Source organism: Delphinus delphis, chromosome 16 (genome assembly GCF_949987515.2).
Source record: "Delphinus delphis chromosome 16, mDelDel1.2, whole genome shotgun sequence".
Taxonomy (NCBI): domain Eukaryota; kingdom Metazoa; phylum Chordata; class Mammalia; order Artiodactyla; family Delphinidae; genus Delphinus; species Delphinus delphis.
This window is the reverse complement of record NC_082698.1, coordinates 36,801,367-36,824,593: the sequence shown is the minus strand read 5'-3', so window position 1 is coordinate 36,824,593 and position 23,227 is coordinate 36,801,367. Positions and strand designations below refer to the sequence as shown.

General features: G+C 43.1%; 2 protein-coding genes across 3 annotated transcripts in view; both read right to left on the bottom strand.

Annotated features, from left to right (window-relative positions):
• Nucleotides 1–3,894: 3,894 nt before the first annotated feature.
• Nucleotides 3,895–5,635, bottom strand: CH25H (cholesterol 25-hydroxylase). Its single transcript, XM_060034513.1, has one exon. It carries the CDS (start codon nucleotides 5,631–5,633, stop codon nucleotides 4,821–4,823), a length of 813 nt encoding a protein of 270 aa, XP_059890496.1. The 5' UTR covers nucleotides 5,634–5,635; the 3' UTR covers nucleotides 3,895–4,820.
• A 6,241-nt stretch (nucleotides 5,636–11,876) lies between these two features.
• Nucleotides 11,877–23,227, bottom strand: part of LIPA (lipase A, lysosomal acid type) — a 158,783-nt gene continuing 147,432 nt past the window's right edge. Inside the window, exons 7-10 of one of the 2 annotated variants that reach the window (XM_060034511.1) lie at nucleotides 21,029–21,175; nucleotides 20,072–20,143; nucleotides 13,559–13,630; nucleotides 11,877–12,684 (exon numbers count right to left, since the gene is read on the bottom strand). In XM_060034511.1, the coding sequence (XP_059890494.1) occupies nucleotides 12,451–12,684; nucleotides 13,559–13,630; nucleotides 20,072–20,143; nucleotides 21,029–21,175 (525 nt within the window). In that variant the 3' untranslated portion in view covers nucleotides 11,877–12,450. The remainder of the gene's footprint in view (nucleotides 12,685–13,558; nucleotides 13,631–20,071; nucleotides 20,144–21,028; nucleotides 21,176–23,227) is intronic. The other variant, XM_060034512.1, reaches the window with a different exon arrangement.

Genomic DNA, 23,227 nt, shown 5'->3' with positions numbered 1-23,227 from the left:
CATTGCCTAAAGAATACAACCTAAGCTTATTAGCATGTCATTTCCAAGTCCAGTTTTCAATTCATCCTCATTATAAATCAACAAATAATAGCAAGGCCTAATGTTCATTTCAAAGCAATTTTCCACACCATCTCCCAAATCCCTGTGACATAGGCAAACGAGCAAGCGGTTCGAAGCAGCTTCAATAGCTTGTCAAGTGGTGAGACAACATGCCTTGACGTTCCTTCCTTGGTCACCCAGTGCTTGGAGCTTCCCACCATGTTTCTGGCATATCCTGTTATTTCATCCCTCTCTGATTTACGTGCTGTTTCTTCTTCCAGGTATGCCCTTTACCCCGCCCAGTGAATGCATACAAATTTTTCATGATTTCTGGTGTTCAAAGGACCTGTCTTTCTTTGAGCTCCCTTAACAACCTGTTAACACACCCCCAGTGTGGCACTAACTACATTAGATTAGATGCATTTGCTTGCCTGATGCTCCTTCCCAGTAGACTGTGAACTTCTCTAGAACAGAGATTATGGGTTGTGGGCATGGCCTTAGTTAGGAAGCTAGGATGGACTAGTGATGGAAGATGGAATAAATGAAGAAAAACATGATTACTGGCAAATCTGTGTTTCTACTGCTTCCAGGATTCACACAACACTGAACCAGTATTTATCAAGAACGAGGCATAGTACTAGGGGCACAGATGAATGTTAAACAGGACCGAAATAGTAGTGTGTGTGTGTAGTTAGAGAGAGGAGTATATATATATATATACACATATCCGTATATATACACATATACCTGAATATACATATGTATATATATACATACACACATATATCTGTATATATACATATACATATGCATATTACATACACATATATAATATATGGTAGATGTACGTATATAATGTCTCTATATATGTACACATATATGTCACGTTTGAACATGTATATATATGGTGTATATATATTATGGGTACATATATACATGTATAGGGTGTATAAAGTATGTTTGTACATATATAGTGTTCATACATATACTGTGTATGTTCACATACACATATATATATACTGGGCAAATGCATGTCTGTGTCCGTATAACAGTGTGTGGACATATAGTTTGTACGTGGTAGGTACATAGACAGTGTGTATACATATGTCGTGCACTTATACACATTCACATGGCCTGTGCACGTAGAAGTGCCCACGTGTGCACTGGAATGCAATGCAAGCAGAGATTTAGAGGGTGCACCAGAAGATGGTAGGAAGGATCGTCATTACACACAACATAGATACTTTTTAATAAAATGAGAAGCACCTTGAGGCTGGCCTCCCTGCTGAGGAGAGCGTGCAGCCACTGAAGGAAGGAGAAACAGCTGGAGAATTGGGAAGGAAAACAACAGAGAAGCGTCACTAAAACCAGGCAAGAACCACATTCTAAGAGGCTGGTGAGCAGAAACAAATACCTTAAAAGCAAAGCCAAGGGGCTTCCCTGGTGGCGCAGTGGTTGAGAGTCCGCCTGCCGATGCAGGGGTCACGGGTTCGTGCCCCGGTCCGGGAAGATCCCACATGCTGTGGAGAAGCTGGGCCCGTGAGCCGTGGCCGCTGGGCCTGCGCGTCTGGAGCCTGTGCTCCACAACAGGAGAGGCTACAACAGTGAGAGGCCCGCGTACTGCAAAAAAAAAAAAAAAAAAAAAAAAGCCAAGGAGATGGAAAATCAAGGGTGGGAAATCGTTGGATTTGATCATTAGGAAGATAGCAGTGAATAGGGAGTGAAAGTCTCAGGAAGAGGTGGGAGTGGGATGACTCAGAGGTGAGGAAACAGAATCAGACAAACACAGACCTCTGGCTCTTTCCAACACTTTTTTTGGTTCCCTGTAGACAGGGGAGCTCAAACATCTGTGTGGACAGAAGATTACGATCCTGGTACAGTCCTGGAGCTCACATCGTGAAGCATCATTTGTAGCAAACACAAATACAGTCCAGACCTCCAACCCACCTAGCACTCACACAGAGTAGCTCAAAATCTCTCACAACAGCTCTAGGAGGTAGGTTCTATAATTAACTACATTTTACAGATGAGGAAGCCAAGCACAGAGAGGTTAAGTAACTTGTCCAGAGTCACTCAGTTTGTTAAGTCCCAAGTCAAGTTTCCCCCCACACCCCTCCCGGGGCAATCTGGCTTCAGCATGTGTACTCTTCCCTGATGTGCAACGAGGGTACAGAAAACAGAGCCTCTGACCTGCTTCATGCTTTCCCAAGCCCTGCTGAGATTAATCTGGCTTTCTCCCCTGCCAAGCAGAGGCTTTGAATTCATGGCGGACGCTGTGTTTGACAGGGGAGGAATAGCAGAGGGAGGCCATTTGTTGGTGTTGCAGGGTTTGTAGCTCACTGGCAGTTGTGAAGATTACCATAAGCGCCACCCAAAGACAGGTACAGTATACACTACAAGACCTAAGTTCAAGAACCAGCTCCAAATCCTAGTACTTTATCATCTGGAGCAAGTCACTTGACCGGTGCAGATACCAAGTCTCCATCCATATCATGAAAAAATAATGATAATTATTTTTTATATTATATTATTATATATATTTTATATTATTATATATTACATTATATTAAAATATATTATATTTTTATATTATTTTAATTATAATAATAATTAAAATTTAAAAAATAACTATTCTACATCCCTTAGAGTGTAAGGAACAAGTGAAACAATGTGAGAAAATTCATGCAAATGTGCATTATTTCGTTATTATCATTGTTCTTCTTCTCTCAAAACTATCCAAGAAATTGCTCATCCTCTTCACCCCCCTAGTTCCACCCCGCAAGGTATCAGAAACTGCTGAGACATCCAACTCTGAGAAAGTGTTCTGAACCCAAGTAATTTCCACGTGTACAATTTGTCCTAAATGGGAAATTCCCTTACACAGTGAGGCATTATGACCCATTTCAAAAATTCTCGAGGAGGGAGCTGTAACAAATTGTCATTATCCAAGATTTGCAGACTGCTTTTGCATGCCTAAAGCTGCTCAAAGCAACTAATAGTATATATTCTACCCCAGCCTGTTCATCCCCCTTTTCTTTCTCTGCTCACCGTTTGGCTCATGATAATAACACACTACCTCCAGTGAGGCATTTTCCCCTCACTACCTGAGCTTGCGAATTTCACTTTTTATTCTTGATATAATCTTTAAGTCCCAGCATGGTCCTGCTGCGGACAGAGGAGGAGGTGACTTCAGCAGAAGCCAAGAGGGCACGCCCATTGGGAGGGAATGTGAGAAAATCAGAGGGGCAGCCAGGCACTCTGATTGCATCTTGCAAAGGTTTGGAGCACCGCAACGTATTTCTAGGGAGGTTCATTTGGCAGAGTATGGATATCAAGTCTTTAGATGGATTTTTTTTCATCTTTAAACAAGATAGTTTGGTGCATATATTATGAGCCTAGAATTCCATGCAAAGCTGCCTCTCTTTAGATCTTTTGTCTAAAGTGTCTTGATTTTTTACCTTTACCCTATCTGTCTAAATGGTGTTCCAAAGATAAAATTAAAACAATTATGCAGCAGCAGAATGGGGTACATGATGGGTGACAGGTGTGCAGTCAGTTATAGGCACATTTACTGTCACAAGTAATCTATGAGAACATCTGGGACACAATCAATCTCCTTTTGCAGGTGAGGAACTAGGGATCTAGGGCCAAATTTCACTTTTTTCTTTCTTTGAGAAACGAGTATGCAGTTTGCATGTAAGTCTTCATAAAGAAAAGTGAACATACAAAAATCTCAGATTGCAGACAATGTGTGATGGTCATTTGTATTAGATGGCTTTATGAAAAGGGGGGGCTCACTCATAATCCCTCCCCTACCTATCAGCCCCTTTAAAGCACACACTTGACTTACCCGTTTTGCAAAGCAAGGCACTTCACTAATTCTACTCATCCCCCAACACCGCCCTTTCCCCCCCAAATAATGCAATGGTGGCCCAGTGTTAATCTCTCTGTAAAACTTTACAGAGTAAGTTTTATCAGTTTTCTGTTACACAGAAATCAACTAAAACACATCCAGAACAACAGTGTTTTTCCCTCTGTGAAATCTCTAGACCCAAACCAACAAACAGATCCCTTCTCTGACCTCCTTTCCTACAAGCTTCCCCTCCCCCAAACCTGCCACCACCAGATTCCTCTTTCCACAGCTGGGCTGACGCAGACTCTGAAGAGCACCTGCCATCCCAGCTCCCTGTTCTCATTCCAGGTTCTATCAGTCAAAATGCCAGTGAAAATGCCAGAAGCCAGTACTTGTTTGGTTTATGTCCTTTTTTAACTTTTTTTCAAACATAAATAACGTTTCCTTCGATATAAATATACAGCTCTATGAAAACAAAGAAAAAAGGCACAATAATCTTAGTCACTGTCCAGCAGGAACATGTTGCATTGTTTACAGAGTCACAGATCAGATTCTCCATAAAAATATATTATTTTAGCCTAGTTCTAGGACACCTTCAAACAGAGTAAAACTCCTTGTTCTTCAAACAAACCCTTTCAGAGATTATTTAAATACGCCAGTGATTTTGGATACTTTGTACCCAGATATCAAGGCTATTGAAGTGAGCTGAAATTCCACATCAAGAATATAATTGTTGATATACAAACATTACATAAATTACTAGATTGTGAAAAATACATCAGATTTTCTCTGTAAGTTTCCAGCAAATAAAACAAAAAAGCAACCTCAAGGGCGCCTCTCCCGATTCAAGGGTGAAATGCACAACGTCTGAGGTACACCCACCCCTCACCACAGCACACACTACTACGCCGGGAGGGGTGCCTGCATGTCACTTGGTGCGAGCAGACCGCAGAGTTCCCAGTATTTTGTCCCAGTGTGTGAAGTAAGGGGCGAAGTTGCAGGTAAACTGGGAGTGATGCAGGTCGTGGTGTTCCACGCCCCCATACCACCCGAAAGGTACCAGTTTGTGCGTGGACCAGGGGAAGTCGTAGCCTGAGTGGTCCTCCACCGACAGCCAGATGTTGACCACGTGGAAGGTCAGGACAGTGAGCGGGTGGCACTGGAGCAGCAAGACGTTCATCATGTCAAAGAAACCCAAGGAAAACAGCTCCCCGACGCTCATGTATTGCGTGGCCAGCGCGAACGGGGCCGAGTTCTGGTGGTGCATCTTGTGGAAGGTCCGGTACAGCCAGGGCACCTTGTGGTGCAGCACGTGCCACACGAAGAACTCGGTGTCGAAGAGCAGCAGGCAGAGCACGACGTGGCGGACCAGCTGGAGCAGCTCGGGGGCTTCGGGGGGCAGGAGGGCGGGGCTGGCCGCCCAGTGCAGCAGTGTCATGGGGAACACGAACACCACGTGCTGGTAGAGCGTCTGCCCCAGACAGGGCAGCTGCTGCCAAGCCGAGGGCGAGAAGTCCGGGTGGATCTTGTAGCGCCGTAGCGCGGGCACCCAGGGGCACAGGACGTCCAGCACCACGAAGGGCAGGCAGAAGCCCACGTAGGTGGTGATGGAGAAGAAGACGGGGAAGAAGGGCGACTGGATGAGGGCCTCCCAGGTCCTGAGGCGGTCCCAGAGGGGCTGCAAGAACAGCTGGCCGGAGCTGCAGAGGACGTGGAGCTCGGAGCCGTTGCGGCTGCTCATGATGAGCTGGTGTCTGGCTGCGGCTGCCGCTCGGGTCCTACCGACTTTTCTTAGGGCTTTCGGCCCCGCCCCGAGTGATGTCAGCCGCCGTTTTTCTCCCCTTCCCGGCTTCGGGGAGCTTGCATAATTAAATAATCCAACAGAGTTGCGCTTAGTTGCTATAAATACTCATCTACAGCTGCATTTAATCGGCATTCACGTATGCAGTTACGCAACGGCACGCAGTACTTTCTTATGCATGCAAGATTACGTTCTGATTTTCTAATTGACGTACAATTTACACACGATACCATGCACAGATCTTCAGTGTAGAGTTTCTACGAGTTCTGACAACTCAATTCATGGATCATCACCATTCCCAAACAAGATGAAGAATATTTCCATCATCACCGGAAAGAGCTCCTTTGCAACCAGTGCAGAATTACTTGTGTTTTTTCATGCATACGTAAAATTGCGTCTATGTGTTTTAATAAAGATACAAGTGTAACTGCATTAAAAAACAAAAAACTTTTAAAAGCCACGTACCTTTCGTATTTCGGATCTTTTCTTTCTGCTCTCGCCGTATTGATCTAACCAGCAGTGATCAGCAAACTACCCTTTTGCAGTTAACCGCGGGTCTTCAGCGGCGCGCGGCGGCGAGCAGCGCAGGAAAGCAGATTGGCGGGACGGGAACCTCCTCCAGTTTCAGTGTCTCCGGTGAGGAGCTATGCCCGCCAGCTCGCGGACTGCTCCGGATCCCACCTCACGCAGACTCCCCCGGAGGAGCCCCCAAACCTGGCGGGCGGGTCGTCCCTTCGCGGCGCGCCGGGGTCGCCCAGACCAGCGACAGGAACCTGGAGGCACGGAGGGAATGAGAGGGGACCGCGACTGTTATCCTTCACTTTACAAAAAAAGAGAAAAAAGTAAGTCAAGGGCTGGATTTAACATCCAGAGCCTGCCCAGATCTGGCTAAAAGCCGCTGCATCTCAATTTGGGGTGGAAGCAGTGAAATCAGTAAACCACCCACTTTGAGAATCAAGGGAGTATTTTTGCATTCTGGAAGCCTCAGGGGAGGCTGTTGAGTGAACAGATGATGTCACGCCCTCCCTACCTTTCCCTTGCTGGCTTCGCGAAGCCAACTTGCCCCACGTCCTTGACGCCTATTCCCCCAAACCATCCCAGGCTCAGAGAGCCCACCGGCGAGGCCACGCTCACCTCTGCGTTTCTCCACCATCAGCTGGAGTCGACTGGCCTGGACTGAGCCTGAGAAAGTCGGTACTAAGAGAGCTGTGCTGGGTCGGGGCGGGGGCAGGGGGTGACCCCAGAACTTGCATGAAAAGCAACCTCCGCGTTTGACCCGGGGGCCAGACACAAGGGGCGCCTAGAGGATAGAAGTTTGGGACGGAAACTTCGAAGCCAGGGATCGCTCCTAACCCTAGCTTTGCCTCTTCTTGCCTCACAGACAATGAGGATGGGGCCAGCGTCTCTCTCCATGAAGCTTTGCGTATTCTTATCACCCCTTCCTTTCCAAAGGGAAATAACAATAGTAGCCGCCGCATGAGGCTACTGCAAGCATTAAATGAGAAAACAATAACAATAATGTTAAAGTTACTATGTAACGTCTGCCAGGCATTACCTAAGTGTTTTACTTGAAGTGATTTCATCCAGTCCTTAGAAGAGCAGGGTTTGCCACACGGCCAAGATTATTATTGCCATGGTCTTACAGAAGGAAAAGTATAGTGCCTGGAACAGAGTTACAGAATAAGACATATTATTTTAAATGTGTACTCCACATTTTACCTAAAGAATAATTGAGGAAGTTTTCATTTAACATCAAATAAAGTTATGTAAAGAGAAATAAAGATAAAAAGCCATGTACTATGAGGAAATAAGTACAACAAAAATATAGACCAATATATGGGCCTAAAATAGATGATGTGTAATAGTCCAATTCATAACATATATATTAATATATAAGATATATATGGGATGTTTTATGTGTATGTATACACACACACCCCTATAATAGGTCAATTCATAATTCAGAACCTCCTTGAACTGCCACTAATGGAATATGGATATTCCTCAGATGCCCATTCTCTGGAACCCCCAGCATCTGGCCCTACTGCAGCCTTTTTTATTTTTTTTAAACTCAGTTGGCCATAAGAATATTATGATATTCTGCTTGTGTCTTGATCAGATAAATGTTCAGAAGCAGCTTTGAGCTTCTTGACAGCCAATGCGAAAAAGGAAAGGGGGTGAATTTTCTAATGTTGCTTGGATGTCTGGATGGTAGCAGAGACAGGTACCATGCAGGCCCTTGGCTTCCCTGCTGGGGGGGGTTTCTCCCAGTTAGACAGCCTGTCCTTTCTAGGCTCCTCTTCAATCTTCCCCCTCCTCCACTGCTCTTTGCAGTTCACGTTTAGGACAACCCAGGCACCACTTCTTTCCCATTCCTGGCAGACATCACCCTACCTTTGAATTTTGTATAACTCATGCAGCAACTCAGAGAGAAGAGGAGGGCTTTTTCTCCTTTACTTTTTTGGGGGTGTGTGTGGGGGGGTGATTTTTAAGAAGTAGTTTGAGAATTACACCACACTATTGAATGTCTCTTAGGCCATTTACTAAGCCTTCACTCTTGGGCTCCTCAGTGCTCCAGAGGGACCATCAAAGCTCACTTTCTCACACTTCCAAATGAATTCTGCTCAGAAGTACGATGTCACTCAGATTTGCCCTCCACAGACATTAAGTCAACCTTCAAATTTCCGTTCAGCACATGCTGTTCTTTTCTTTGGCTTCAGCTCTCATGCTTGAATGCTTTGGAATCTCTCAGATTTAAGCGGGTGGCTTCATTTGCTTAATTTGGATTTAGCTAATAGATTGCTATCAGGACTGCCTCCTCTGAGACCCCAGCCTCAACCATCACGTTCTTTTTCTTACTTGGTTCTTCCATCCTCTATCCCTAAGCCTGTTAGAATATGCTCCATAAAACCCTGAGCAGCAAGACCTGAAGCCACAGCTTCAGCCTGCTTGGCCCAGGCTCTCCCCTCTTACTTGCAGCAGCACTTTGAAGAATAGCCACCAGCTTCTCTGCCTTTCCAGCCCATGAAGCACCCCCCACCCCAGGACAGAAGTCTGTGTCCTCCTATCTACAAATGCAATTGTCTCGGGGAAAGTGATCAGTTAAAATCTCATCAGTTGTCCACTCTCTCTCACGGAGGATGCTGAAACAGTAGGCACAACATTTTGACCGATCAAAACCAGCACCCCACTTAATGGACCCAAATAAAATTGAGCCCTATTTAGCCTTAAGTAATGCCACTTCCTGCACTGGCAAACATGCACCTTTAAACACTTTAAACTTACACAAAATTTAGTTAATGGCTTGCTAGATGAATAGGTCTTTTTAGGGCACAGAGTATCGTCTAGGATTTTTTTCCCACAGTGTCAAGCATCATATGAGGTTCAAAAGATATCTGTGAACTCAATGCTCATTTTAGAAGATATTGGCTTTAAATAGAGGCTTAAAAAGGAATTTTTTCTGGGGCACTGGTTGATATCATTTAAGTCTATTTACTTACTGGGATTACTGGGATGGTTTTCCATAGAAGGGGGTGTTTACTGACTTGTGATGGTATTAGGATTTTGGCCACACTATTTCTTGTGCTTCTCCAGTTGGTTTCGACTTCTGTGTATTTTTATCTTGGCGTGGTCTTTCTGACAGAGATCCAATCACTCTTCTGAGAGTACACCAATCGGGTCTGTGCCTGTTTAACACAATCTCAAAGCTCTTTGGTACCAACTCACCAAAAGACAACGTGTAATGCCCCCACCTCCCCACAAGAACAAAATAGAAGATGTAGTTGGAAAAACCCTTTACCAATGACACAATTTCTTTTCTTGCATGGCCTTTACGATTATTTTTTCTTTCCATAATTAGGTGAGACTGTGTTGGCATCTATCTAACCGAAACGATTATTCCTGGGTATCAGAGATGAGAAGTGTTTTAACGTTTTACAGTTGTAACACATAAAACTCATAGAGGGTGGAGCAAACTCAAAGATCAAAATCTAATCCCTCCTTGTAAACATGAAGACTCAGTCTCAGAAAAGTCAAGACTAGCTAGGGTTCAATAGGAAGTAAGAGCCAGACTGAGAGCAGAACTTGGTCAGTGTCAATTTCAAGGTAGGTACCTCTACAGGAGGAGTTTGGTGTTGGAGTGCGGCACCGAAGTTCCACTTATAGGGCAGTTTACAAGAGACTCAGAAAACAATAATTATCAACACCAAAACAGTAGGGGATGCTGATGAAGAACTTGGCGGGGGGAGGGTATAAGCTCCCCCAAGAGAGTCCTTGATGGCCTTATTTGACACAGATGCTGAGACATACTTGGTTTTAAAAGTGTTCTCTTTATATTTTGATCCATCTGTGTCACATGTAAGTGGGTGCTTCTACTGACATTGTTGGAACTCTCAACAACCTGCTTAAAATACTTAAAGCATATAAAATCATCCCCATTAAAAGGCATACCATTGCCTGTAAAGCAGAGAAAATACTCACCTTACCCGTCAAAGGGGTGCTGTAAAGATCAAAGCCTTATGAGAAGGCGTTAAAACCCCGGAAGGCACAGTGTAAAAATGCAAAGTATTTGTTTTAGTACTACTAAACCAAGTTGGTAGAGAAGGTTTTACTTGTTTAGTTTGGAATTGATCTTGAAATCTGTACCTTGCACAGTACAATAAATACTCAATAAATACTCTTGAATGAATCACTGACAAACTTTTTAAAATCAGAATTATGATAACCTGATGTTGTCTTTCAGGGGTCACATTTTGAAAATCTCTCCATATATCAAAAAAAAAATGACGAGTTAAAATTACAGGATACTTTAAAGGCATACATTTAACAAATTAACACATTTCATACCCACAAACACAAAATAATCATTGTTTGGAGATAATATCAACAGTCTTAATAAGTGTGAAGCCTTGGTTAAAGCATTCCCCACTTCCTCCCCATGTCTGAGGTTCTGACCACTCTTAGCTATTAGGCAAGTTTTTATTTTCATGTCCCATTTGGGGCACAGTTATTCTTTGAGAACATTTTTCAGATATTACGAATTAGGCAAGAATTAGTTATAATCCTGGACAGAAATGACCACAGACATGGTTGGTCTTATCAGTCCTCAAATTACCAGTTGCCTCCTAAATCAGCAAAGTTCTCTGCCTAGCCCAGAAAAGGTTAAGAAGCAGAGCCAAGAGCGCCCCCTTATGGCGAATGAAAAAAATGACTTCATTCTCAATTGTGACTTCATGCAGTGGCTTTACCCAAGTAAACACAAGATCTTGGAGTTCCAAGTTGATGGAATATTAACTAGTCTTCTCCTTGCCCTAGAGGTCTGTGGAGATCTCTGTGCTCTGCTCAAAAGAATATATAGCAAACCCAGTGGAAAAGAAGAGAGTCAGAACTCCTCCCAACCTGTTATAGGACTTCTCAAGGTACAAGGTCCAATCTTGTTCTGTACTGTCAGCCAACGGTAAAATAAAGCTACATGAATGCAGCTAGGGTTGTAAGGATATAAGAGCCTACACAGCTGCATCAGGAGCAAGAGGCCAGCAACAAAGGCAAATGCACCGTGTAGCCCAACTGTAGTAAAAACCACCATGCAACATCTCCACCTCTGGACTGGCCCACATACTGAAGAAAAATCCCCAAAGAACAGTTTGGGAAGGAGGTGAAGAGAAAAACACTCCAACAGGTGGACTCTATAGAATGTAGCCCCTGCTCATTCATTCCCGTGGTCTGAGTGGCAGATTGACTGACCACAAGTTCTCAAGGGCATCTGAAGGAGACTCCACGGCAGCAACCAAAGAAGGGAAACCAAGTCACCCAGGACACAGAAGCCATTCTCTGACGAGCTCTCTCCCACTGCTGCTGGAAAACAACAAACAAAAACAGCCACTCACTGTCCTGTTCTTTCTGGCCCTGACCCAAGAATCTTGTACCTGGTTGGCCAAACCAGTTTGCCTTCGTCAAAGGAGAAAGCATTGTTCTTTCTTGAGGGGGACATAAGGCCAGTGGGGAGAGTGGCATCCTCCTGGGGACGTAGATCCTTCGCATCTAGTACAATTTTACTCTTTTCTTTACGATTTCACTTTAGTTGCCATGAAAAATCAGATTCCACTTCAGACCCGCCCAGATGTTACTTGTGCATCTAATTTCATATAGCTAAATGACAAAGTCCATCGCTTGTCACACATTCTGTCAGTCCGCATAATTTATTAACTCACTAATATTCCAGGTTATTGTGTTAGATTCTGGGCATACAGAGATAAGTAAGATATATCTTCAAGCTTACAGAGTAGTGGGAGAGATCACATTAGACTCCTAAATCTATGTTTTGGGAGCCCTATGGCATTGTCTCTGCCAGCTTTGGTTGCTTCATTTGTCCAAGGAGAGCATTGGATGGACAGTCCTTGAATCCAGGGTCGCACCTGCAGCCACTACCTGCAAATGGGGTTAATCAGGGCTCAGACACCACTCACAGCCTCGCTCAGTGGAAACTGCGGATTTCCAAACCACCACCCACCCCTCCTCAGGTTTAAGACCACTCTCCTCCCCATGGGAGAGGATCAAAGGTGGGCGGGCAGTTTGTTTGATTAAACAAAAAAAGCAAAAGCGTTTCTTATCCTAACTGGAGAGAACTGGGCATCTTCAACGGCATCATTTTCTTGAATATAAAAATACGAAACACCTGGGAAAGGAAAACAAGTATATTTAGAGAAATTAAGCAAACAGATTTAACATGACTTGACAGTAAATGTCTCCAGCCTGGCGTTCACTGATACTTCCTCATTAGACTTATTATTTCATTATAGAGCCGCCACGGGGCATCCAAGCCCCAGATGAAGTCGAGATGCTCCCACTCAGGAATGTGCTTGTGGTACACCAAGTTGGAGATCTGGGTCAGTAAGACACTGACATCGCTGACGTCCGCGAGCCAGTCCTGCCCCCCACTCCAGACAGCGGTCCGCACCAGCATGTCTCTCACATTGTAAGAGGGAGGGTAACTCTGTAATGAAAACCCATAGAAAGCTTTGTCTTTGTTGTTTTAATTGACAAAAATACAATCCCCAGTAAACACTGATTAGTCAATCTGATCTGAGAATCAAAGATTAAAGTTTGAAAATCACTCTAGTTACTTTTCAGGTTGCTATTACCAGAACAAAAAGAAGCCTAACCCACAAGAAAAGAATGCTAGCCGTTACCACTGCTAGCTATCGAGTTGTTACCCTGTGTTGGGCAAGGTAACGAGTTTCATCCCCTGGGAGGAAGGCGTCATTCTCCCAGGTAGTTGATGCCAAGCTGTAGAACCAAACCAAGTGGTTGGGAAGGGGCTTTGGAGTCATATCCACACCTCCCTTCCCTCTGGGGTGTGACCCAAGTCATAGAAATTCCCTAAGCCTCTGTTTCTTCCTCTTTAATCATCATCACATCTATGTCACAGGGATATTCTGAGAATTAAATAAGAAAAACATGAGCAGAGTGCCTCCCATTTTAGAGCCCTTAGCACCCAAAAAGTGGTCAATTCATGTGTATATGGAAGAAAAGGTTTAGGCAACGTAATTTGGCCAAGGCCCCCCAACCACCAGATAACAGCCCTATAGGCTTGTCTGACTCTTAAGGTCTGTGTGCCTGCCTGATCACTATCCATGACCGATGACAGAGATGACTATACAGAGCCAGGGAAAGGACAAGGTCCAAAGCACGAACCAGGATGCTTAGGTTGTTCTAGAACTGACTGGGGGGAAACAAAGGCTACCTAGTCAACCCTCCCGACCATTTCCCCTGGCACCTGAACCCAGCCAGAATCCTCATAACTCAGGCTGGCTTCCTTGATGAGTTTTCAGGGCCCATTTTAATTCTAAAGACTCTGAAGACTTTACCTGGTTGTAATGAAAATAATTCTTGGCACTACTTCCCCAGTCGAAGGCTTGAAACTTCTGCAATTTAACAAGCTAGACAGAAGATAATTGGGGGAGAAATAAAGTTATCTAACACAGAAATCTGATATAGCATCACAGGTTGCAAGAGTTAAGCCACCCCCTCAGATACCAAGTTTCCACCGATACCCAGATTCACTCTTAATTTCCAAACTGCAATTTAAAATAAAACGGCATAATTTTGCTCTCCTTTCCTAAATGACTCAATTTCTCACTGTATGATTGGAAAGTAGCTATTACATGACACAATAAAGCAGCTACACATATGTGCTGTAAACGATCCTGGATCAGCATTGCACCCGTTGGATAAACTTTACGCTGATGTTTTTTTATTGGAATTTGAATCTTAAACTTTTCCAAAGAGTTCACTATCTCACTTGGGAAAGAAATACATATTACATATAACAATGGATTAATATATTAATGTGTATTTATATTAGTATGTAAATACATTAATTGTATATGTAATTATATTACATATAATCGCCATCATATTTCCTATATATCCATCCGATTTGACTAGTTATATTATTTAATATTTTACGAATTTAATTCATTTAACACTTTTTCTTGAGTACCAGTACCAGTAAAATCACCAAATTGTACTGTACACTGAACAATTCTAATCAGTTGAGGATACTAGAGCCATGAAATGATATTGTATATGAAATTTAAATGTATGCTTATTTAGGATAGCATGATAGAAAAATATGAACAAAAAGTCACTTATTCATAAATTTTTAAATAATGCAAATCCATACCTCCTCTATATCCCCCAATTAAAAATATGTCAAGAATTAAATCCAAAATTGGCGAACCAAATGAATTGGAAACTGTTTAATAAGCTTTGGCCAGAGGGTGGCGTCTGGTAAACAGGAAAAACCTAGGCATTCTTTGTCAGAACTGCCTTTGGCTTCAGTTCTTATCAATTGCATAAAATTCTACTGGTTTATACAATAAACAACAGTGTGAGATGAGGTACTACAGGGGGAATGTTTAGCATCTGCATTTGCCATTGCAAATGACAGATATTAATACCTGCAGCACATTTAACAAGCAGAATAAGATATGAATTTACAGCACCTGTTAGTGCATCTCTTCCCTAGCTCTAAATGCCAGTGAAAATATATCAATGCAAGTTGTTCTGCCCCCATAGACAGACACCAGCTTGTCACTTTCTCACATATGTCTTTGGCTTTTATATAAAGCACCCAGAGTGAGTATAGAAACAAAGGAAAGACGTGCCGAGAGTTCAGGCTAAACTTCAGATTTGACTTTTGTGCTCAGCGTCATAGGACTTCAAACTACGCCCTTGAAAGGGCATCTCAGAAGGAGGGAAATGTGAAGAAGACTATTCATAGTAACAAAAACCTGCGAATAAGCTAACATCCAATGACAGATACTTGGTTAAATACATTATATTACATCAATATACACATGGTATGCCACTGTCATAAATACAAATATAATACAATAGAAAGAAAAACTTTATAAATAATACTAAGTGGAGAAAAGTCAGAAAGTAAAATTGAACATGCACTATGGCTATACTTAAGTGGTAATCTTGTGTGGATAAAGGTCAGGTGAAAATGCTTATAATACTAGGAGAGAGTTTTTAGTCTCTCCTAATATTATAAGCATTTCCACCTGACCTTATCCACATATGAATATTTTAAGTTAATTTTAAACTATTTAAAAAATTATTTTAACATCTTGTTGGTAATGAAAATGTAAATAGGTTCAACCTTTCTAAAGTACCAAACATATTTGGAAGTCTTAAAGAGATGCCTACCCTCTGATCACTAAGTCTACTAAGACTGTATCCTAAGGAAGTCATCTGCCTAATGTATAAGGACAGATCTCTAATTCAAGAATATTTATCCCAGAATGTTTTATTGCCAAAAAACCTATCATAGTAATAATAATAAATTCGAACAATAAAAAGTTGTCCTCAGTTACAAATATTTTTAAGTGTAGTTATTGACCTGGAAAAGCATTTCTGATCATGGCAGAGGCTGCTATCTGCCCCCCAGTACCCATTCCTGCCTTCTTCCTTTCAGTAATAAAATTTCTAAAGTTTTTGCTAAGCACATGGCTGCCAGGGTAGGAACCATATCCCTCATGTGCCTTCTTCCTGGGGGCTGGAACTGCCATGAACGTGACCCAGTTTCAACCAGGCAGAAGAGGCCAGCGCCCCAGAGATGGCCAAGCTATAGTGCAGAGGGGACTGGGTCACTGCATGACTTCCCAAAGCGGTCACAACTCCTCCACAACTGTGTGCCCCTGATGTCTGGACTGGATTCTGAGGAAGGAAACTATTTATTTAGATGCTGTATTTTAGGGTCTTGGATACAGCAACTTAGCCTGTACCTCAGAAACACAATGCTGTTTAATCAAATAAAAAATAAAATTATTAAAAAGTGCATGTAGTATAATCCTCCTTCTGTAATGGAAACAATTATACCCAAAAAAATTATAAGATTACAGTGTAAGAGTTCAGGACATGCCACCCCAAAATATGCCGCTTTGGCATAATGATTATTTTGAGTTAAAGGCACTTGAAAAACAGAAGATGTGAAGAGGACGCTGACCTTCCTTTTTCTTTCTAAAAGGAGAACACAAAACTCCCATGTGAAAGAAGCCCTCCCTATACCAGGAGGAAGAAGCGTGCTCATCACCAGAGTCTAAAAGAGGAGGCTGACAGAAATCTATACAAAAAGACCTTGTGAAAATAACTCTCATGTCTTGTAAGTCTCCCCATATATTTTAGTTACTTTTCTAAAACTGCTACCCTTTGTTCAACCTAGTATATAAGCACTTAGGCCTAGTTACTTCTTTGAGTCTTCATTTTTGTGAGGGCTCCCATGTACACATAAATGAAATCCATATGCTTTTCTCCAGTTAATTTGTCCTATGTCAGTCCCAGTCAGAAACCCGAAGAGAGTAAAGGAAAAATTTTACCTCCCCTAGAATACGCAAATACTAATCGTAGTTATCCCTGGTGGTAGACATACAGGTAATGTATTTTCTTTTTGTACTCACATATTTTTAAAATTTCATAATGAACATATATGTATAACAAAAATTTTACTAAATGTCTCTTACAGTGTTTTGAAGAGCCTAGCTAATGTATATTTTGCATTTTTTTTTTTAAGCAGCAGGTTTCAAACAATAGAGAACATCAGATCTTACAAGGTGCTTATTAAAATGCAGATCCCAGAGCCATACCCTCAGGAATTCTGATTCTCAACAAGTCTTGGGTAGACCCAAGAAACTGTATTTTTTTATAGCACCCTAAGTAATTCTGAACAGCGCTGTAAAGATATGTTAGGACCAGCCTTCTTCAAACAGGAGCAAGTAGCTGGGCTCTGGGCATAGCTGGCAAGGGGGCTAGAGATTCTGGAGGGTCTCTGAAACGTGTGAGGCTTATAAGAGAAGGAGAAGATTTCTAAGCTAAATTAAAAAAACCAGTGAAGAACTAGGGTTTAGAACTTCGAGAACTGAATGCTAATTACTTATACAAAAGATCCATTTCAAAATTTACTATGAATAGAATGGCCTTTAAGGGCACCCCCAAACTCCTGCCACGGAAACCTCCCAACTTCACATCTGAATTGTAGCCCTCAAGCCTGCCAGGATCCAGGCCCCGCACACCCTCAGTGGAAGCCTCTCCCAGCAGGGACCAGGGCTGCTGCCCCAGCACGTCCTGGGTAGGCAGAGAATGGCAGTCCCTGGCCGGCAGCCCTTGGCCAACAGCCCAGAGGAGGGAGAGTCAAGAAGATCCTATGAAACAGCTGCACAAAGCAACCATTTTCTTAACAAAGGGATGACACAGGGAGCAGAAGAACAAAGGGCAGGGCTGACTGCTGCAGGGAATCTGGCCTTCAGAAACGTTCGTGGTGCACATTGCAATGCAGTGAGGACCTAAAACCACGTGGTCACCACTGGGCCTGAGAGCGGTGCTCTGATCCACAGCCAGCAGCCCCTGACCCCAGTCAGCTGCTTGACAAAAGGGCTGGAATGGGCTTCCCTGGTGGCGCAGTGGTTGAGAGTCCGCCTGCCGATGCAGGGGACGCGGGTTCGTGCCCCGGTCCGGGAAGATCCCACATGCCACGGAGCGGCTGGGCCCGTGAGCCGTGGCCGCTGAGCCTGCACGCCCAGAGCCTGTGCTCCGCAGCGGGAGAGGCCACAACAGTGAGAGGCCCGCGTACCGCAAAAAAAAGGGCTGGAACAAGAGCAGGAGCCTGGATTGCAGGCAATCCAAGAGCTCTAGGCAAACCCAACGCCAGTGGGGGCCTGCAGCACAGAAGGCTGGAGGACTACCGTGCTGTGACATGCACCACATTCCCAAGGGTACCTGAAAGGCTAGGGCTGGCGGTCCCCTGTGCTCTGCTGAGGCATGGGGGTGCCAGCGTGGGCCGCTCAGCATCTGCCTCCATCCCGGCTCAGTCGTCCTCCACACAGGGGAGCACTGACTCCTGAGGTGACAGAAACTGGACCTTACTGGAAAATGTCCAATAGGTAAGAGGGTAAAAATGCTCAGAAAGATAAGGCTCTTCTGATGCCAGGGCACACAGAGAAAACAAGCGGCTCTAGATGGAGAAGTGTCTGGGGAGAAAAGTAGGGGACTGGGTGGACGCTTGGGGGTGAACATCTGAGGACTTCTGAAGGTTTCGGGACATCCCTTCAGAGGTAAAGGTGTGCTCCTCAGCATGTCATGAGCTACCTGCCTTCCAGATGCCCCTCTTCTAGGCCAAACTCTGGTACTGAGTCCCTGACGCTTAACACTAGGCCCTATAGTCACTATGGGGCTAAAAGCCTCAGGCCGGGTCCTGCCTGGTTCCATAGGGATAAGCCCAAGGAGAGGTAACCAATAGCACTCGCAACTGACAGCGTTCCTGGGACAACTGAGGAAGGATACCAAAGCACCAGTGATGTCCCGGATCAGAGGTTCCCAAATCCAGTTGGGCAGAAGAGTCTAATGGGCAGAATTTTTAAAAAATACAAATTCTCACCACTCAGCACCAGAAAGAAATGAAGTACTGATGCACATGACAACTTGGGTGAATCTCAAAATAATGATGCTGAGAGAAGCCAGACAAAAACAAATATATACTGTATGATTATATTTAGACCAAACTCTGGAAAATTCAAAGTAACCTATAGTGACAGAAAGCAGATGGGTCGCTGCAGATGGGAGAGGGTGGAGGGGGTACTCAAGGGGGCTTCTGGGGGTGACAGATACGTTCACTGGTTTGATTGTGGTGATGGCTTTGCAGGTGTATATCTATGGCAAAACATACTACATTGTACACTTCAAATATTGTATGCCACTTATACCTCGGCAAAGATGTTTAAAAAAAGTAAAGGTATACACACTGCAGTCCGAATGAATTAGAATCTCTAGGGATGGGACACAGGAGTCTTTGTGTTTAAAAGCCTGGATTGTAGCTAATCCAACAGCTCTACCACAAACCCAATGTCCCTTACTTTTTAAAAATAATATTATATTAAAAAGTGTACTTTTAAAAGTAACTCACATGATTCTGATACAGGCAGTGACTGCCAGTTGTTTGAAGATTGCTACCCAAGGCACTCACTGCATCTTGGTCTGATGCTTAAATGGTGAGTTATTTCATATTTAAAAAGAATTTTGGGGGAAAAATTATACAAAAACATGTCCTGAGGTAGAAAAAGTCCCTGACATATTGTCAGGTGAAAAAAAACAGCTATAAAAGAGTGAGAAGAAAAGTAAACAATCTATTTCTACAATTATGATTTCTATCTGTATCTTTAACCACTTCTTTCTGAAATGATACGCAGCAAGAGATATGGAGTAGAATGCAGAGACATTTTATATCCCTGGTACACATTCTCTATCTCTGTGTGGGATTACAGAACAATTTTATTTTTCACCTTATGAGAATTTTTATTATTATACTCGTATGTAATTTATACATTTTCTAGAATGAACATGCATACTTTCGTGATGTGTGATCATACAATCAAAACTCTATTTTAAAATTTAGTGTCTCTTACTTATATCCTTGACTGATTTAGCTCTGTTTCTCCACTGATGTTTGAGGCATACAGTGTTCATAGGTTAATGCTGAAATAGCAGCTTCTATGTCCAAAGCTGCTCTAAAATCCTGCTTTCTGGAGCAACACAGAAATAAAATAAATCTGGGACTCAATGAAAAACTGACAGAGGGGAGGGGGAAGAAAAGAACAAACAAGTCAACCCCAATAGCTGTTTGGTGAACTCATACCGTAGTACAGTCTGCCCCAGGGAGGATAACACAAGCGAGATAAACATAGTGACAGGAGCCCAGGACTCAGGAAGGAAAGCAGCTCAGATGTGTAAGCAGACTACCTTTCTATTTGCTTCATGGAATGCACAGAACTTTCTAAGGCCGATGTTCCACAAACCCCCCACTGTACTCCTGGAATGCGTACCTGGCTCCAGTGTAACATATTTTGCACAGAAGTTCCGGCAGGACAGTGTGTGGCATACACAGCCACTCTAGACTGCAAAATAAACACATGGAAATAAAGAATGAAAACAGCCTGAAGGAGGCATTGATAAAAAACATAGTTTGCACCTTGAAGCATTAAAAACTACAGAGCCACAATCTCAAATACGTGAGATTAAGAGCAGGAAAAAAAATTCTTTGACTACAAATACGTCCTGTAAAAATATGAATAACCACACATACACACACAGAATACACATGAAGGATATACAGCAACATGGTAACCGTGGGGCTGTATTGGTTGAGATTACTGCTCATTTCTATTTTCTTCTTCATATTTTTCTGAATTTCCAAAATTTTATATAACAATCATACCTTGCTTTTATTCATCAGAAACAAGAAAAATTAACATCCCTTAAAAATTCCCTAGAGCCTTCATTCCAGAATTTTAAGACCTGTTTTCAAAATACAACATGACAAACTACGAATGTATTTAGAAACACCAGCACATTGCTGGCCAAGGGTTTACATTTTATAAAATAAATAAATAAATGTATATATACATGGGTGGGTATGTGCCTGTGTGTGTGTGTAAATGGCCATTCCAAATTTAAACACATTTATAGTAATTATTTTGAAGAAAAAGATCACTATAATAAATATAAATATTGCAATTTAAATGATGACCGATCTCCCTCATTCCATAGTTTCCACATAGGTACAATGTAGGAAGCTGACAATGGCTGGCCTGAGGTTAGCCGCAAATGGTGTTCCAGGTACCTGCCAAGGTTGATTCTTATACCCGTTAAATGAAAGAGCCTTTAGAGCTCTAATGAGGCCATTCCTGCCTCTCCCACACCCTCCAACACAAAGAAGCACATTCACAGATAAAATAAAATCACTGACAGTTTAAAGCAAGTGTTATTGTAAACATACATACCATATTTAAATTTCTCTCATTAAATCCACACATAACAAAAAAGACATTTCCGCAAAGCTCCTTCAGAATGACATGAGTACAAATATGTGTACTCAGCCACTTCACAAACATACTCTGGGGAAGAAATTCTTTAACCCCAAATAAGTCCTGCAAAATAAAAAGAATATCTCAGCATTTGCTTCTGGTGTATGGCCTCCACGTCCCACCTCACAAGCAGACACATGCCAACCGTGTCCACGGATGGCCTCAGAAGAGAAATGGCAACCAGTGGGCGTTCAAACTAGGACACCTGTGTGATACGTTTACTAAGGCAATAGCAGATGTTACAGATGTGTATTTAAAGTCTCAAACGAAAAAAAGAAGGCAAAAAATCACATAGGTCCACAGAAGACTTTTACAGTGGGAGGGGGCCTGAATGATCCCTGATCCCAGGGCCATCCCCAAAGTTTCATCTGACTTTGAAGGATTGCTAGTGACTTCTGAGAAAGAGTTGAAACTGTGGTTGGTCAGCAATGTGTCTGCTTAGGACACATACATCTGATCCGATGCTACTGGCCAGTGGGCCAAATCCTGCCCACTGCCTTTTGGGGTTTTTTAATACTTAATACAAAATTTACCATTTTAACCATTTTTAAGTGTTCAGGTCAGCAGCATTAGTACATTCACATTGTTGTGCAACCATCACTACTATCCATCCATCTCCAGAACTCTTTCAACATCTGAGACTGAAACTCTGTACCCATTTAAACAATAACTCCCCATGCCTCCTCTGCCAGCACTGCCTGTTTTTATAAAGTTTATTGGAACACGGCCATGCTTTTCTCTATACACATTGTCTCTGGCTGTTTTCATAAGACAAAGGCAGAGGACTTCCCTGGTGGCGCAGTGGTTAAGAATCCACCTGCCAATGCAGGGGACATGGGTTCGAGCCCTAGTCCGGGAAGATCCCACATGCCACGGAGCAACTAAGCCTGTGCACCACAACTACTGAAGCCCACGTGCTCTAGGGCCCGCGAGCCACAACTACTGAGCACATGTGCCACAACTACTGAAGCCACGTGCCTACAGCCCGTGCTCCGCAACAAGAGAAGCCACCGTGATGAAAAGCCCGGGCACCGCAACGAAGAGTAGTCCCCGCTCACCGCAACTAGAGAAAGCCCACGCACAGCAACGGAGACCCATCGCAGCCAAAAAAAAAGAAGACAAAGGCAGAGTTCAGTAGTTGAAACAGAAACCATATGACCCACAAAGCCAAAAACATTTATTATCTGGACCTTTAACAGAAAACATCTGCTGACTCCTGGTGTACATCAGACCTGACCAATGGCCCCTGGACCTGTGCTCAAGTATTTCTGGGGCAATCACTATGCCCTCAAGGCAGATCGTCGTGTACATGCGTAATAGGAAATAGGAAAAAGATCTTCTTTATAGTGAACCCAAATTTGTCTCCTTACAATTTACACTTTCGCTGATGCCTACCCTCTGGAGGGACAAGCAGAGTGAAAAATTCAAATGCCTACAAAGGCAGTTTTATGGGTTGAATTGTGTCCCTCCTGAAAAAGATATGTGGAAGTCCTAATTCCCTGTATCTCAGCATGTGACATTATTTGGAAATAGGGTCTTTATCAAGGTACTCAAGTTACATAGTTGGATACTGTCTACAGTGAAACAGAACAATACATTTCTCTCTGGACCTATACAGGTATACAAATTCACACACAAGGTCTATAGGAAAAGACCCCAGGCTGAGCACGGTGCTTAATTCTGAGGAAGGCGCTAGGAGAAGGCTTGGTAGTTGAAGGGTACTTTATTTGTAATCTCTGAATTGTTTATAATGAAAATCGAAGGTTCTGTTATCCAAGGTATTTAAAATAAATGTGGTTAGAGGGGCCCACATCTTACCTGCCTGTCTGATCACTGGTACAGAGAATCCCATCTTAGGTGAGAGTCAGACTCTGAGGTCAGAGTATAGTCTATATGTCCTGTGAACGTATTTCTTAAATGGCCAAGAGATATGTATAAGTATATATTTCTGTATAGGATTTCGTATGTGTGTGTACACACCTATCATACGTAAAACATAGATAGTGCGTGCGTAACGGACCATCTGGCCTCAGCTGGCTCTCAACTCCTCATAAAAACTGCTTCCTGGGCTTCCCTGGTGGCGCAGTGGTTGAGAGTCTGCCTGCTGATGCAGGG